The sequence below is a fragment of the Plutella xylostella genome, chromosome 22, assembly GCF_932276165.1.
Source record: "Plutella xylostella chromosome 22, ilPluXylo3.1, whole genome shotgun sequence".
Classification (NCBI taxonomy): domain Eukaryota; kingdom Metazoa; phylum Arthropoda; class Insecta; order Lepidoptera; family Plutellidae; genus Plutella; species Plutella xylostella.
Genome location: NC_064002.1, coordinates 6,836,645 through 6,855,175, shown reverse-complemented (window position 1 = coordinate 6,855,175; position 18,531 = coordinate 6,836,645). Strand labels below are relative to the sequence as shown.

Sequence of the window (18,531 nt, the reverse complement as noted above, 5' to 3'; positions counted from 1 at the left end):
CTAACCGAGAATGGAGAAATTGGCACTCAGGAATATAAAAACATTTCCGCCTTATAATAATAAGACAACTTTACATTTTCCGTAGCCACACTCCAACACAGTCTTACAAGAGTTAATGTGCACCGTACTTCCTTAAGCCGACTTGTACATGTGTTTAACGTGCCAAAGCCCACTATCGAGGGTTCAAAACTAATTGGTGCTAGAGAACTCCGACAACATTGTATGTAAACATGCGTCTATTTGCTCGATTAGGTATTAGGTGTAAGCGTGGCGCGTCAAAACCACAAACTTAGGCCCGGGTCTCCTATTTACGCCGCAGGTCGCGCCCAGCGTCACGCTGTAGGCCGCGTCACGATGCTCACTATAGAAATGTACTGATGCGGTCTCCCTCACACGCCGACGTTGGCGCGTAGACATAATGAGCATTGTGACGCGGCCTACCGGCGTCACGCCGTAGGCCACGTCACGATGCTCACTATAGAAATGTACTGATGCTGTCTCCCTCACACGCCGACGTTGGCGCGTAGACATAATGAGCATTGTGACGCGGCCTACCGGCGTGACGCTGGACGCGATCTACGGCGTAAATAGGAGACCCGGGCCGGGCCTTACTGCTCTACTAGGCTTCATCTGAGGTGTTGTCTAGTTATAGTTACCTACGTAGAAGAACAATATATGTATAAGGGATGCAAAAAGGGTATTATCACCCCCTTAGTCACCCCCTTCCGGCTTGATGTACCACTTTTGCAACACCATGTATTGGTGCGTACTTGTCGTAAATCAGTATTTTGTATACTTACTTAATTCAGCCTCGATTTATTGTAAATTTGACCAACATCTATCTCTCTCTAACATTGTTAACACCAATCTGTTTCTGTTGGAGTAAAAAATGTAGTAATTGGCAAGACGCGTTGTCGCCGGGACACTCGTCCCGGACATGTCCTGCGCTGGAATGTTTAATCTGAACACGGATTCTTGCCATGGCAAAGAGTTATTCTAAAACTAGCTTCGGCCCGCAAGTGATGCTTTTCCTGTGAGGATTCCGGGATAAAAAAGTAGTATCCACATCTACAGTTAACATAATATTTTTTTCTTTTATAAACTTACCGAAAAAATTTAGGAAAAAAAACTAGTTGAATTTACTGCATTCCCACGTAAAAGAAAACTCCAAGTTGGCCAAGCGTTGCCTTTATTTACCTGACTCTTTACAAACTATGATATTAAAACAGCAGCAAATCAAAAGTTACTGCCTCTAGTTAAACGGTGAGCTTGTCACCAAAACAGCGCAAAAGAAAAAAAAACAGTTCCGGCCAAAGCGGAAAAAGCAAGTTTCGTTTAAAAGCGTGCGAAACAAAACGCGGGGTAACTTTTGCACGCTTTTCTAGTGCCTTTTTTCAAAACACTCGCCGACAGCTATATTTTCGGGTTTTGAATAAACAAAGCGGAACGTATGCAAACAAATAAACTGGTTCGCACATGATTTACTGCGCAAAGCCCTTTTTTACCTAAATGATTGTTTTTATTTGCCATAGCTGTCCGCTTCAATGGTGAGGTGTAAAAAAATGGCCTGCGAAATTAATTGTTACGAACATTTTGTTTCGCCATTAAAATAGTAGAACAGACAATATCAAACATTAATTAAAAAAAACGTTGACATGCGGATATGATGCATTCAAGGTTTTAAGATTTAGAAATATTTAAAACGAGAAATCTAGTCTACGTCTAGTCTGGACTAGGGTATGTCCATAAAAATTAATAAACTAATGGTATGTTACCGGGGGAAAAGAATTAGCCCATTAGAATAGCATTAGTCACTGCATGACTAGTAGTCATTGCCTACGCAGGACGCGCTGGACGTACATAGCTATATTAATACATAATAACAACATATAAAAGTGAAACTTGAGACGTGTTACTAAGAATAAAATTAATACAACAGCTTTTACAATCCAATGTTCAACACGAAGGCCCAAAAGCCCTATCCAAGTTGACGGCAACAACCCTGGTGGCACGTCGCACGGCCCGCCTCATGATGATCTTGGCCCGGGCCACCGCCACCACGTCGGGACTCTTTGTGTTCTGCAGCTCCGCCAGTACCGACCGCTTCTGCGCTCGCCGGTAGCAGTGGATCTCTGTGATCAGGGCTATCACTGGGGGAGAAAGTATAAGGTTTGATTACATACATACATACATACATACACGCTCACGCCCGTAAGGTTTGATTAATAAAAAATAAAATCAATGATATCATTCATAGAATTGACGAAGGTCTCAAATCCAGTGCGATGACTACACTGGACCGCATGGTACAATGTAAGTTAAAAAATATGTGTGAAAACACTAACCCAGTAGTAGGCAAACGTGATTGCAATTAGTCGAAGATCAGGAACGGAACAGCAAAATACTTAGTTAGATTACTGACATGCCAATCCATGACCGATACCGAGTAGACAGAAGGCACCTCGCAGCATCCGCAGAGTCACCGGCTCCAAACCACGGGAAGATTCCGGCTGTACCTGTAGAAAAAAAACTTCATAAGGTAGATGTTGTGCTGGTGTAATTCGTTTGCTAGTCACCTCTGGCCTCTGACTACCTCTTTAGGGACTACAGCTATGAACAATTCATAAACATGCTCCGAAACACCGAATTTATTGATTTAAAAGCACAGAATAAACAGTGAAATCTCGTACCTAATCTTGAAGTAAATAAAATTATTTTCAAATCACGTACTCATATTTAGGTACTTACGCTTGACTGTGCACTGGAGTCGACATCCCCAGGGTCTCGATCACTGTCCGTCACCGGATCTGACCTTCTAGAATATTCTGGAAGGTTCTTGTACTCATCTGTGGTCATCTTCGAAAGGATCCCAGCTTCGAAAAGGGTCATTATCCTGTATAATAGAGGTAGATACATAGGTGCCATTTAATTGCAGGTTCGGCACATGTTTTTACGTATTATCCTGTATAATAGAGGTAGAGAAGTGCCATTTAATTGCAGGTTAGGCACATGTTTTTACGTATTATCCTGTATAATAGAGGTAGAGAAGTGCCATTAAATTGCAGGTTCGGCACATGTTTTTACGTATATTGTTATCCGAACTACAATTATTATTTTGTTTGTAGTGTTTACAAAGAGTTAAAACTTTTAAAACATATAACCTGTTAATGGCATCTAGTTGTTATATGTTAATAAGTAATATTTAGTTATTAACAAAATGCTGTTGGTTCTCCACGAAAATGTTAAAATAAAATAAAAAAAAATAAAATAAAATATGTAGTAACGGATAAAATAAGTAAGTAATACAGTTTGTACCTACGTCACTGGAGATTTTATAAGCATCAACTTACTTTTCTATAAATAGAGATAAAAACTAAACACTCACACGTTATTAAACGTTTCCAAGTAAGGAGACCCTGTTTGTAGAGCAATTGCAGCATACCGCGTATAGAGTTTCTCACTCATATGGAAATTGTGTGAACCTGTAATGCAGAGTTAAATTAAACAAAGGAGGTAAAAATCAGCCTTTACTTTGCTCGGGAGGTCTGCAGTTAATTCGCTCTTTTATTGGCAATGCATACTAAACATATTCCTGTGAATTCTTTGTTAACCCATTGAATCGATCTCTTTATATTATTTTATTTCCCCGACTATTCTTATCTTTTTGTAGGTCGGTATTTAAAATTACTGCTTGAATTTTATACCTACTATTTTTTATTCTAGGTATTATTGATCTTCTGAGCAGTAAAGTTCATCTTCTTTTAAGCTATCAAGCCAACTCCTATCAACCTGCTTTCATAATTATCTTTCTTATTTTTTTGCACCTTTCTACCTTCTTACCTGTATCTCCTGTACAAAATGATTTTAGCATTTAGTGCACCATTTGTACACTTATATGTCATATTTGTGCTATAAAATATTAAATCAAAAAATAAAGGTCCACCGTTCTGACACTCCAGTATGATAGTACCACAGAAAACGTATATTATAAAAATTCCCCTCAAAAGCCTTGGAACAAAAATTATTTTCATTAAGAAACTATTGTCAGTCACTCACCGAACCGCTCCGTATCGTAGTACAGAGTCTCGCGGCCGCCAAGCACCGCCACCTTCCTTCTAGAAAGCACCAGCCTCACGCCCACTTCCACGCTGCGCACGCGCTGCACACGCTGTCGACGCATCAGCCGAGCGAGACGCCCGTATACACCTGTCCCGTTCTGATTGAGAGAGAGAATAATTAGGACAGAATATATACAGCAGAAGATTTACTGGTCAATGATGCGCAACGCAGCGCTATGAAACTTTGGATAAACAAAACTGCAGCGCTTATTAGGGCTCTATCTCGTAGCGTGCCGACTATGCGTGACAATTTGATTGTTCGTCGATTTAGAGTGACGCTTAGGAACCAGTCGGCATTGACTATAATCTTATTCTAGATATATAATGTCTTTGTACCTAATTCCAGACCGCTAGGTCGTCGATGTTATGGCGTCCCAAGCTATCACGGCACAGCTTAACCCACAGGTTGATTAGTTTGTTTGATAACTATACTGCCTGCCATATTCTTTCTATTTTTTTTTTTATATGAACCCTAACCATTATCTAGAATACTAAGGTATTAAAATAAATTACAGCGTAGGTGTACTTAATGTTTGAACAGAACCCCTAAAGTATCATTAAAATTTATTGAAGGCAACAAAATCAAAATAAAGCTGAGCCATAAAAGTGGTTAGACATTCTGGTGAATGTGTGTAATTTTAATGGTTTTTGTTAAAATTTACAACCTCCCTACGTAAGTCGATTTCGGAGCTGTTACTACGGATCATAAATTTCAGACCAAGATTACATACCGTGGTATAGCTTCACGAAGACAAGGCAATGTTTTTAATGCATCACAAACATAAACGTGATACTGTATAGGTATATTTACCCATCTACTTGACTGTTTTTGTTAACCTTCTGTTTTACAATGTCTAGATGAAGACTTGGGGCCTTACCACAAAAACTTAGACAGTATTTAACAGATGTTTAGCGCTGTCAAACGCCTACAACACCTGTCAAATTTCGTTTTAAACTCTAGTTAAATAGTGTTTAAAGTTTTTTTGTGGTAGCACAGTATATATAATATATCCTAACTAATATTATAAATGCGAAAGTAACTGTGTCTGTCTGTCTGTCTGTCTGTCTGTTACTCTTTCACGCCAAAGCTACTGAACGGATTTGAATGAAATTTGGTATACATACGGTCTAGACCCTGGGAAAGAACATAGGCTACTTTTTATCCCGGAATTCCTACGGGAAAACTTTTTAAGGCGAAGCGAAGCTCGCGGGAACAGCTAGTATTCAATAAAAATATGCTGTCATGATGTTAAACTAAGAATGTGATGATTGAACTGATAATACAACGGATGTGCCCTTCAGAAAAATCCGCTCACCCACGCAAACAATTTTATTTATGTCAGATATTTGAGATTTTGGGGCCACCTGACTTTCTTGAGCGGTTGGCTCTGTCCTTACGCTAGTAATATACAGGGTGTTGGAAAAAGGATGTACTCAATCACAAACCTGCAATATAGCAAGCGAAGAGCTATGTCGTTCAACCACCAGCTCATACTCGCGGTCTCTCATGGCCTCCTCCAAGGCCTGCAGGGTGCCGATTGGCTGTTCTCTAGCGGGCCTCGCCAGCAAACTGGTCATATTAGCCGAATACATATCTCCGATCACATAAGTAGCTCCGAGGGACACCAGGACCGAGACTAGGCGAGCTTTGTGGGTTTTTGACGGCTCTTTGCTGGATGCTAAAACAAAGGCCTTCTTTTATGTAGCTACAGTTAACAGTAAAATTATACATATTATATCAAGAGAAATTGCTCATAAGTAATAAATCAAGGCCGGAAGTCTGCTAAATTATAGATGTATGACATATTTGCCTATCAAATATGAAATTTCCTGGTGTTTACATTTAATTGAATTTAGCGGACTTCAGGCCCTGTTAAATAATATTTAAACGACAGTAATAGACTAGACTGGAATACTTAAACATATTTAGTGTTTTCTAAGTTCACTTACATTGCCTCAAAAACAGAGTGGTGGTAAACCAGCAACAGTTCTTCAAGAGTGTCAGCAGGTTCTGGTCCTTCCGTTTCTGCCACAGCGAGGGAGCCGCGATCACCACCCACAGCGCTGGGCCCGACACTATTAGAGTGGCTAACAGCAGAGGCCATACCTGATAAATCATAATATTATAAAAATTTAGATATTATAATAATATGTATATGTACCTACGTATGGGGTTTTGTCGTTTGTACTGAGTAGGTATTTTCTGCTGCGGCTGCGGTACACTAGTAGATAGTTAGGTACTTCTGTTTAATATGTGTACATAGTAGTTTTACAATTAAAAGTAATCTAACAATTTTTAACAAACTTTGGTGCTACCTTTCATATATTCTAGTATACGCATAAGTAGTATTGTTAACTTCGTATAGATTATATTTCATGCAACTGCATGTAGGCAGCCTACAGCCTGCTAGCCTGCAGCAGGCTAGCATTGTCCTCACCTCCCACTGAAAAGGTCTAATGATGGCCAGCGTCTCACTGAGCTTGGCCGGCGCATGCGTGAGGAAAGCCCCGGAGTCGGCCAGCGTCAGGAACGAGAACTCTACTGCCTGCAGCCGCTCCCACGTCATCGTCACGTCACCGATGAAGAAGTCCGCTTTCTGAAAACATTTTATGGCATTATTGATGAAATAAGAACTATGTAGAGCTGTATATGTGTCTTTAAGGATTTGATAAGATTACGGTATTTTATTAATAGTTAACTATAATAATAACCGAAACCAAAAGTCTATCTGTGTCTATCAGAGATGAAGAGAATGGAAAGTATAATTCATCTAAGATAATAAAAAGTTGGCATAATTTATGGTAACTTACTCGTTTCCAAATCAAACCCAGTGTTCCCTTGAAAGTGCCATTACCGGAAATGCTGGAGCCCTGGCTTCTTTCCGGAGGGTCGTAGTATTTATATCTGAAAAAGTAATATTACTGGTGACATTACTACTAATATTTGGACAGTGTTTAACAAATATTTAGCGCTTTTCATTTTAAAAACTTTTAAATTTTATTTTGTGGTCAAGACTCACCTAAAATTCAGCTTATTGGCTATCAACGCCAACAGTTTATCATCTCTTCCTCCAGTCACGTTGATCGTGGAGTCGTTGTTGTATTTCACAAAGTGCCATGGAGGAGCCTGAGAAGGAGATAAGGATAAAATATTACTATTTAGTGCTATACAGTAACGTTGAAATACAGGTGGAATTTTAATGTACTCAACACATGACTACTTTTACTATAAAAACATTCCTGAATTTGGTTCACAGTTGCGTTTTCAGGGTTGGTCAGATAATTAAAGCTGCTCAGTAAGTGAAGTTACAAAGTTTCATGGCACCCTGTATCGGACACTGGCGAATTACCCTGATAAATTACAGCCTGTTATAAAGTCATAAAAAGAACCTTTGGTTCAGAACCTTCACTCACATGCAAAACCGGAACATCAAACACTCGTCCCTTGAAGTTGTGGTAGACGCGGTCGGCGGGAGGCAGCACCGGGGACTTATACAGCCTCCCCGCCCACCAGTTCACCAGAGACAGGTGGTTCAGCTGGTTTGGAGACGCCTGGTTGTAGTACACTCTGAATCTGTCAAAGTATGGAAAACTTAGGAAGCGCATTAGGCGCATTTTCTAGTAATATGTTGTTGTTGTTGAACGGATAACCGATGGAGTGGAGACCGCGACTAGGCAAACGTAGTGTGGGACGCCTTCTGGCTAGATGGGGTGACGAGTTGGAAAAGGTGGCTGGTTATGATTCAGTAGCGTGCTTTGGGAGAGGCCTATGACTATAGGCTGATAATGATGATGTTGTTGTTGCAGTCCTATGGCACCCCAGAGGTGAAGAGAGTCTCCACTAACATCCTCCTTAAATTTAACAGATGCAGCGACAAAGTTAAAAATACAATACCAAACAAAGTTAGAATCAATCCTATAAATACCAAATGAGGATAAAAATACAATATTTAACCCAGAAACACATTTTTTCCTTTTCTTAGCGGTATTATTATTGTATTATTTATTTATAAAAATTTTCTTCAGCCAACTCGCAATTGGGCTGAGGCTCAAATTGAATTATACAAGTACGTGATTGCCGCAAGCTTTGTGTTGTATTGAACGTTCTATTGGGCCGTTGTATGGAGGAAAATGTAATTTAAAGAAAAATCGACATGATCGAATGCGGAGAAATCGTGTTTAGGCCTGCTGGGAAATTCCAACCTTTGTTGTTGTCACTTGAGGTTAAGAAGCGGAAGTAGCGGGTTGTTGGAACAATTTTATTAAAGCGGCGGCCTTTGTGAGTGTATTCTAAGTGTATTCATTTGTATTTAAGGGGCCGTGGAAGACGTAGTATAAACTCATCTCGAATATCTAAGTGAATCCAAATCAAGAATCCAAATTACCTAAATACTTCAAAAGACAAGAAAGAAAGACTTTTTAATTCCTAGCAAGAATACTTCATGTTATTTAACAAAACAATACAGTACAATATAACTTTATTAGTCACCACAACTATGAAAACATACAGACTGTCAAGACGGGCGTGAATCAAAGACGGTGACTCGGGTTAGACTGGTTTATTCTATAAGTGCATGCTACCCACATCATTACAATATTGACATCCTTCTCCTTTCAAAAAAAATAATGAAAAAAAAACAAAAAAATAGTTACAATTGGATATTTGCAATAATCCCGACTGTTTACATGTAATAAACACAAATTTCGCAATATTGACAAAAAACATTGATATATAAGTAATATGAATTAATAATGATAGAATCAATTGAATCTAATCGAGTACACATTATATTTAACAAAAGCAAACAAAGATTAGGTCTGTACTTATGTTTTATCTACTGCTTCTACCTAGTGAAGGAGGATAAGTACATGTTTGTTTCATAATATATAAATGTATGAATTTCAAAGCATAAGTATTCATAAAAACAATAAATTCATAAGAAGAAAATTTAACATGGTAATAATATTAACAATGTTAGGTATATGTCATGCAATTCTATTAAAATATTAACAATGTTAGGTAAATGTCATGCAATTCTTGTAATTCTATGAAAAATTCTTTAAAAAAAATAAGTAGACGATACAATTATACGAATAAAGCATAGGCATCTCCAATAACAATCATAATGATCTAGCTCATAAGTACCTATAGATCCACTTCATTCTACAGAGTACACAATTATTATTACACATAAATGTAATGTTACAGTTTTATCAGAGAATAGGTAGGTTCCTAGGTACCTTACCATGACTAAAATTGGTATCCGACGTACAATACACTGTAAATATGTAGAACAAAATCACTTCTAGAATGTCGACAGCGACACATACATTATATACACAGTTCAAATTATTTGTATTTAGGTAGGTATATTGATACATGCACAAAATTACGAATCATAATTATGAATTAATAATTTAAAAAAAATTGTTTCATCAATAAATTAAGTAGGTAAATTACAATACAATGACATTCATTCATCTAAATATCATATTATGTTATGTAATATGTACATATTTTTTATTTTTATTATTTATTATAATGTATAGATTTCTTAACTACATTGGTAGGTATTTCAAGTGTGCAGTTGTGGCGTTGAAAATCCGTATCGCTCAGGAGGCCTCACCGTCCTGCCATAACGAGTTACATAAGCGTCAGTCGCATTGTTTACAACAGGTTCATTTATCTGGACACCGGGGCTGCGCGGGGGGGACTCGCCATTGCTGATAACAATGTCATCATATTGTAAACTACTCCGACCGACATTACTTGATCCTTGAAATTTATTACAGACCCTTGAGTCAATTATAATATGTCTACGGTTACGAATCATTATTCCTCCCGATTCCATTTCAATTTCATACGATCTCTGCCCTTTTATATTTCTGATTGTACCGTTTTTCCAAGAGTTATTTACCCATGCTTTGACCTTTTGACCAACTATAAGAGGAGGTAAATCTTTAGCGCCAATATCAAAATATTTCTTTTCCTGTTCCTTGCGACGTTTTAATGATGGTATAACATTTGTATGACATTTAGGTTTTAATAATTTTAATGAGCATGGTAAAATACTGCGAAGTTTTCTACTGTATAGAAGCTCAGCAGGCGACGGCAAAGTGTGATCTATTGGTGTATTTAGATATTCTAAAAGTCCTAGACGGAAGTCAGACCCATCGAAAGTAGTTTTCTTTAACATTGTTTTAACAGTTTGTACAGCTCTTTCAACTTGTCCGTTCGATTGAGGATATCTCGGCGAGGATGTTACATGCCGAAACTTCCACATTTGTGAAAATGTCCTAAAGCTTTCACTGCTGAACTCCGGTCCATTATCTGACATGACTATATCTGCTATGCCCTGCCTACTAAATACTACCTTCAACTGGTCTATCACCGTTGTGGAGATCATGGATTGCAATTCTATAACTTCAATAAATTTACTATAATAATCTACTACTATCAAGAATATTTTGTCCCTATAGTGACATAAATCAACGCCTATTTTGGACCATGCCCGTTCAGGAATGTCATGTTGCATTAATGTTTCTTTATTGTTAGCCTTCCTATGTGTTAGGCACGCCTGACAGCTAGATACCATGTCCTCAAGTTGCGAGTTCATGTTCGGCCAGTACATTATTTCTCTCGCCCTTTGTTTACATTTTTCGATGCCTAAATGGCCTATATGTATGTTACGTAACATTTCTGAGCGTAAACATTTAGGTATAACTATGCGCGCGCCTTTCCATACTAATCCAAAATCTACCGTTAACTCGTCCCTAATGTTCCAATAACAACGAAGTGACGCGTCCACATCTGATCGCGATACCGGCCAACCATTTTTTATAATTTTTATTAACGATTGTAACTCTGTATCTTGGCGAGTATATTTTTGTATAGCTAGGAAATGCGTATCGGTGAGGTCGTTGCCGACGGCCACCGCGCACACGGCGGCGCGCGCCTCCAGGTGGTCACGCGGCTCCAGCTCGCCGCTGCTCTCGCTGAGGGCAACTGCCCTGGACAGCGCGTCCGCTATGTGTAGGTATTTTCCGGGCTTATAAACAAGTTTAAATGAATATGGTTGCAATCTCATTAACATTCTTTGTAATCTTGGCGGTGCGTTTACTATCGGTTTATTTATGATACTAATCAACGGTTTGTGATCTGTTTCTATTGTTATGTCGGATCGCCCGTATATGTAGGTATAGAATTTTTCACAAGCAAATACGCATGCAAACAATTCTTTTTCTATTTGGGCGTATGCTTGTTCCGTTTTATTTAACGATTTAGACGCGTAACAAACGGGCAAACCGCCCTGCAGCAAACATGCCCCTAGCCCGTGCTTGCTGGCATCTACAGACAGCGTGACTGGCTTGTCTAGACTGTAATATTGTAACACGGGCGGACTTATTAAACATTGCTTAATCATATTGAAACTCTTGTTGTGATGTTCGCTCCAGTGCCATTCGATATCCTTTTTTAATAGTTCGCGCAATATGTGTGTTTTATCAGACAAGTTTGGAACAAAACTACCTACATAGGTCACGAGCCCTAAAAACCGTTCCAAATCTTTAACATTTTTAGGTTCAGGCATATTTTTAATGGCCTCTGTGTGTGATTCATCGGGTGAGATTCCGTGTTCACTTATTTTATGACCTAAATATGTGATCTCTGTTAATCCGATTTTACATTTTTTTCTATTCAATTTTATATTGATTTCACGACATTTTTGTAGTACTTTACGCAGGCGTAAATCATGCTCTTCTTTGTCTTTACCGTAGACAAGCAAATCATCAATAAATTGACAAACACCGTCCAGGCTATCTACGTGCTCTAGGAGCCTTTTGTGGAAAACTTCCGAAGCTGATGAAATACCGAACGGCATTCTTAAAAATTTATATCTACCGAACACCGTATTAAAGGTACATAAGTCAGTACAATCATCATGTAACTTCAATTGCCAAAATCCTAATTTCGCATCTAACGTGCTATATACCTTAGAACCTGACAACTTAGATGTGATTTCATCAAGTGTGGGAAGTTTAAAATGTTCACGTTTGATTGCCCTATTCAGGTCTTGCGGATCTAAACACACCCTAAAATCACCGTCCGCTTTTTTAGCTAGCGTCATACTGCTGACCCAATCGGTAGGTCCCTCAACTTTAGCAATAATGCCTTGTTTTTCCATATCTAATAACTTATTTTTAAAACTTTCTTTAATAGCAATTGGCATTTTTCTAGGAGCATGAACTACCGGTTGTATATTATCTTTTAAAAGTATTTTGTAACTGCCAGGCAAACAACCTAGACCCTCAAAAACATCTGGGTAATCGTCTAATATCCTTTCACTATCATTTTTTGGAGTAATCGACATTATTCGCTTAATTACATTCAGTTCCTCACACGATTCTCGACCTAAAATAGCAGGTGAATCAACATCGGCAATAACAAATTTTAGTATGTAGGTTATATTTTTGTGAGTAATTTTTAAACTACACTTACCTAAAACGTGTATGCTAGCCCCAGAATATCCACGTAATTTCATAGTTGTGTTTGTCAACTCACTTTCTAAAACACCTATTTGATTCAAATATCTTTTAGGCAACACATTTACGTCAGCCCCAGTGTCCAGTTTAAAATTAATAGGTTTATTATTTACATACAAAGTGGCAGACCACGAATCATCGGAATTAATCTTATTAATTACCTGATCGGATGAATTCCCATCGATTTCATACAATACTTGGCACATTTTCGCATAATGATTATAACGGTTGCACTTATTGCACTTTGCACCATACGCGGGACACTGGTACATGTTATGACTCATACCGCACTTGTAACACACACGCGAGGATCGCGCAGGAGGCGGCGGCGGCGGCGATGGGGCGGCGGCCGAGGCGGCGGCGGGTGCCGGGTCTCCGTGCCCGCGCCCTCGCGCCCTGCCTCGCGCCCGCCCGCGCCCGCGCCCGCGCCTGCGACGCTCACGTACTCCCTGCTGCATCCAATCCACCGATTCCGTATTTCCTGCACTATTGCCTGTGCAATTGCCGCAACATTTATTATTTATCTCGTTCACGTGATGCGCTGAAACCTCGGTATTTATATTCGTAGCTTGCACCCTTGATAGTTCGGCTAGCTGGCAAATATCTAACGCCTTTTTCAGCGTTAAGTCACTCTCTCTAAGCAAACGTTCCCGTAATGAATTATCATGGATTCCACAAATCAAACGGTCCTTGACAAGGTCGTTACAAAGATCTTTGAACTCACATTTGGCGGCCATCTTATTCAGTTCGAAGACATACTGTTCAACGGATTCAAATTCCCTTTGTTCTCGGATAAAGAATTTGTGACGTTCTACTGTTAAGTTTTTCTTCGGTAAAAAGAAATTATCAAATTCTTTTAAAACTTCGTCGACTGTGGTGCATTTTGTTTTGAATGTATCGTGAACTTCTCTGCACCTTGGGCCAATTATATGCAACAAAATACTAATTTGCACCTTTGCATCTTTTTTGGAAAACTCGCACGCCTGATAGTATATTTCAAAAGACTTTTTCCACTCTTCCCATGATTTGCTTAGGTTTCCCGAGGTTACATTTGTAATATTGTTATCAAATTGGAATGGTAACGGCGGTTTTAATACGGCTTCCATTTTGAATCTGCACCGAATTTATTTTCTAATTTACTTTTTAATCTTATTTATTTATACTGTTTTTATTAAATTTACCACACGTCTTATCACTGCGACCACTGTATATTCGGGATTTATACGTGTTTAAACACTCACGACGATTTAATTAGTTCCTAATACCGACTGCGCCATGTCAAGACGGGCGTGAATCAAAGACGGTGACTCGGGTTAGACTGGTTTATTCTATAAGTGCATGCTACCCACATCATTACAATATTGACACAGACAATACTTATAAACTAGAAACAATGAACAAAAGGCGGCCTTATCGCTAGAAGCGATCTCTTATAGGAAACCTTAAACATAAAGAAATATAAATAAAGAGAATTTGAGGGCGGTGTACCTACTACCTAACTACTTATAATAAATATAACTGTATATAAACCATACATACTTTATCTACATTAATACTAACATAACTCCTAACCTTCCTTTTACTTGGCCGTAGTCGGTTGAAAATTACATATAAATCTGGCATTATAAAGTAATAACCAAATGAGGCGATTTTATTCGGAACATGAAGAGTTACCTCTGTATTTACCGTGACACGAGTGAAACATGTCAGTTGAACTAAAATCTGCACATTAATAAACCAAAATTGGTAGAAACTGACGACCATTACTGGCGACATTACTGATGGGCAAGGTGGGGGCTTTAAAATCCAGTATGTTTAATGTTAAAATAATATAAAATGTATGTTATGTACGTAGTAAATAGTATGATGATTGTACGACAACGAATTCACTTCTCCGAAACATACTGACCACATTTCTCGATGGGGTTAACAGTGGTATCCAAGCAAAAATAGCTGTTTCATTTTACACGTGTTTTCTTTGACTCCTAACACAACCAAGGAACCAGGGAAGCCTTGGGCCCACTCCAAATCGCTGGTATATGTTTGAGAAAGAAGACCGCAGTCAGAGTGGTAGGTGCGAGGCATTCCTTGAGAGCGGCCATCCATTTATCCATATCCAGTACCCAGCAGTAGACTGTTAGGTATATCAGCTGGTGATAATAACGAAAAGAAATAAAGAATCCTAACTTAATATTATAAATGCGAAAGTAACTGTGTCTGTCTGTCTGTCTGTTACTCTTTCACGCCAAAACTACTGGACGGATTTGAATGAAATTTGGTATACATATGGTCTAGACCCTGAGAAAGAACATAGGCTACTTTTTATCCCGGAATCCCCACGGGAAAACTTTTTGAGGCGAAGCGAAGCTCGCGGGAACAGCTAGTTTTAAATAAAATACGCTTATTTCATAGCGTTAACTCGTGCAATTTTGTTTTCAGTACCCAAATTCATGAGACATGGCAGGTAATCAATCGTTTGTTTGTCGTTAATTAATGTGAAAGCGTATGTAACTTTTCATAAATGAACTCGGTTATTATTCCAGTATTTTTCCCATGTTTTAAAAGCGTAAAATTACTGTAATTACTACCTGATTACGTTTTTACTTGCTGTGAATGTAATGAGTGTTGTGTACAGCATTTAAATTATCACTAGTATTCCAGTTTTCTTATGGAAGATTCTTCAGATTCAGTTTGTCTGCACCATGTATTCTATCCGAAAATTTATAACGCCGTACCTTGTGAGGAATTTGCCAACATTATCCCATATTTAGCATAATAAGCCGTGTCTGGCCACACTAGCATCGCATCGATCTGATGACATTGGAAATTATCACGTGCCTTTGAACGGGTACCTATATTATAATACCGAAGTTCATAATCTTAGAAATACGGAAAGGCACAATAACGAATGTTTCTTTGACCGATAGTTTAAAAAATATCAGCTGCCGCTACACGGGTTCCTTATCGACACAGATAAACTTCAATATATCTTGATTCGCCATAAATACAGCGCTGTGATGGAACGCGCATTAAACGAGTTTATCAACGTCGTCGATAACGAACCCGTATAGAGTGTGTAAATAGATGCATTACTAAAATAAATTCATAACAAACAAACCATACCAATGAGCTCTCATTTTAGATTATTTAGGTTATAATTATAATATTTGAGACTTTATTCATTGGTACAATGATTGTCATTAGGTTGAGCTTAAAACGGTTAGTCAGTAAACATAATTCTAACAATTTTTGCTTTGTTTTCTTCTTCATTCTACACCATCTAGTTCGTATATTTTTAATCTAAGTAACAGACTCACACGCTCTCCCTCGGGTTGGTGATGACGGCCACCCTCATGGCTTCTCTCATGCTGGAGCGGAACTCCTGGCTCACAACGCGCGATGCCCAGAAGAACAGGTAGGTTATGGTGCGGTGGATCAAGTTGTTGTCTGTCAGCTGAAACAAATATCAGACGGCCTAGGGGTGCAAGACGCGCACGTCAAGACAGAGGTGACAAAAGTTTTCGCGCTCGCTCTCGAAGCCGCGCGTTGTGACTGTTGTGAGTGAGCGCGACGCAAAACTTTTGTAGCACCCTGTGCTAGGCCTTAAGATAAAGTTAGGTATATGTGCAGTTATCGATATTAGAACAACGCGGATTCGGGTGTTAAACTGTCAAATTATTTATCCATGATTATTTTAGTAATTCTCTAGCGATATTTTTGTTACCTTACTAAATAAACCAGCGACATTCATAGTTGTAGGGTTCCGTACCTCTTGCAGAATAATTTCACACTCGTAAGGTTCACATAGTATAAGACTGGTTCTCTCTTCAGATATATCCAAGGCCTTTTTCAAATAACTGTAAAACTATAATTTAAAACAAAAAAGATTAAATATTTCACGTTACTATAGAAATAATTATGAACCAATACTGCCTACATATTTCTATGAAAATTTTGATATGGTTTTGAGAAACTCACCATCGCTTTATTGTCCTTAGTTTTCATATGCAAGTTGAGAACCTGGATGTTGTGCTCGCTCAGAATACAAAGCAGCTCGAAAATATCATTGGATCTGCGAAAATATTTTCAATTTACTGGCGACAAATGGTGTACAATAATTTGAGTAAAGACGTTTATTATTATTGGATTGAATTATTATTATTAAAGAGGAAAGAAAATACAAACCCAAAACGCCATACCTTAAATTTGTTGAATTGCCTCTCACGACATTTATCGTGTTACTTGGTAAACCTTGGGCTATATCTTTAATGGCCACAGCAAAATCCTTCGGCAGCCGTGTCAGCTTGTTAGCAATTATCTCTTCTATGTCGAAAAACGAATAGCACAACGTTATTTGGAAAGTTACAAATATGAACAGCAATATTGGTTTCATTTCAGTGTAGGTGGTTATTCAGAACTTTGCCTATTTAGATCGGAATTCGCATTCAATATGAAGTGAAACCTGATTCAAAGGTTACCTTGCTCATTGATTTGACGTGAAGTTATAAATATTTCAGCTGGATTTCAGAGTCCATAGAATAAGACGACTACTATTTTAGGATATCTAATATTATTTATAAAATTATCATAGATTTTCTATCTTAATCTTGTAAATAAATGAGAACGGCAGCCTTCTAAGGACGTTTTGTACCGCTATGAAATTGATGGGTTCCGTAAATTCTACAGTACTCATTTAATCACAATAATTTATAGCCTGATTAACTTGAAATAATAATTTTAGAACTCAAATGAAATATTAAAATTGAGAAATATCTATCCCCAGTATGGGCTTCACCCATTAAATATTGAAATTTGAATTCGTTACTATCCCCTTCTCCTAGCGTTTACTCTTAGAAATAATGAATCCAAAAATGGAATGATATCGCTTATTTAAATACAAAATAGTTCTATCATAATTTTCTAATAATCTTTGCGGCACATCGGCCTTCCCAATCTTAACCCGTCAGTGCGGATTGACATTTGACGAGGTAAGTGGCTATTTCCATCAAAGGGTCTATATGACCGATAGGATGAAAGCCTTACCGTGTTACGAGCTCAAGTGTTGAAGCGTAATATATTTTAGTTGGCAACCTCCGGTATTAAGGAATCGTAAGTTATAATACAGAGCAAAGTGCAGGTGTGTGTACGAATTTGTTTGTTGGGGAGAGGGTGATATAAATTTATGTGAGGTTTTAGTGTTACGTTGAAAATATTGTTTGCATTTTCTGGTTGTACGAGTAAACAACAAAAATTGTAAATACAATTCAAAACATTAAGAAATTAACAGTTGAGTACAAGGTGCAGGCTTAAAACGAATCCATAGCCAAAGTAAATCTTTGAAGTTCGAGGATTGGACAGAGTTATATTATTGGACAGAGTATAGTATTTCATATAGAGGTAGGCAACTTATCATCACCACACAACTACACTATGCCTTCTGTCTACCCCTCTATCAAACTCAAATTATAAGCATACAATATTTGTACACTAGTTATTACAATAAAGATCTAGTATCATATCTCCACTGGCATATCTGACTTCCCAAAGGAGTTGAAATGATGTGTTGAGAGAAACTCTATACTCCTTTAGGTGCCTGAAAGGGCTGAAAGTCTGGAACTCAATAAAATTGTGTTTATTGCGAAAGACGGTTGCTTAAATTTTGCACACTTTTCAAAACAGAAATAAAGGTATAGTAGAAGTTGGTTAAAGTTTACGATAGGATAGTGCGAGTATATCTATAACTTAAAAAAAAACTAGTTTGATTAATAATTGATATTTGTTTTTAAAGTTTTTATTATTAACATAAAAGTTCGATACATTTTTAAAGACTAGAGAACATTAATTTTATTTCTAGGCAAAAAAATTCTAAAGT

The 18,531-nt window shown here is 38.0% G+C and overlaps 2 protein-coding genes across 2 annotated transcripts; both read right to left on the bottom strand.

Moving 5' to 3' along the window:
- Window positions 1-1,153: 1,153 nt before the first annotated feature.
- Window positions 1,154-17,077, bottom strand: LOC105392815 (ionotropic receptor 40a). The gene is made up of 15 exons (XM_048629252.1): window positions 16,859-17,077; window positions 16,638-16,731; window positions 16,429-16,524; window positions 15,977-16,113; window positions 7,533-7,692; window positions 7,139-7,245; window positions 6,930-7,023; window positions 6,557-6,715; window positions 6,069-6,225; window positions 5,565-5,797; window positions 4,057-4,216; window positions 3,386-3,482; window positions 2,749-2,893; window positions 2,423-2,516; window positions 1,154-2,150 (listed from the first exon to the last, which is right to left on the bottom strand). The coding sequence occupies exons 1-15, from the start codon at window positions 17,050-17,052 to the stop codon at window positions 1,957-1,959; spliced, it is 2,121 nt and encodes a 706-aa protein (XP_048485209.1). The 5' UTR covers window positions 17,053-17,077; the 3' UTR covers window positions 1,154-1,956.
- LOC125490330 lies at window positions 9,500-13,452 on the bottom strand. Its single transcript, XM_048629251.1, has 2 exons — window positions 12,821-13,452; window positions 9,500-9,749 (listed from the first exon to the last, which is right to left on the bottom strand). The coding sequence occupies exons 1-2, from the start codon at window positions 13,394-13,396 to the stop codon at window positions 9,732-9,734; spliced, it is 594 nt and encodes a 197-aa protein (XP_048485208.1). The 5' UTR covers window positions 13,397-13,452; the 3' UTR covers window positions 9,500-9,731.
- Window positions 17,078-18,531: the final 1,454 nt, after the last annotated feature.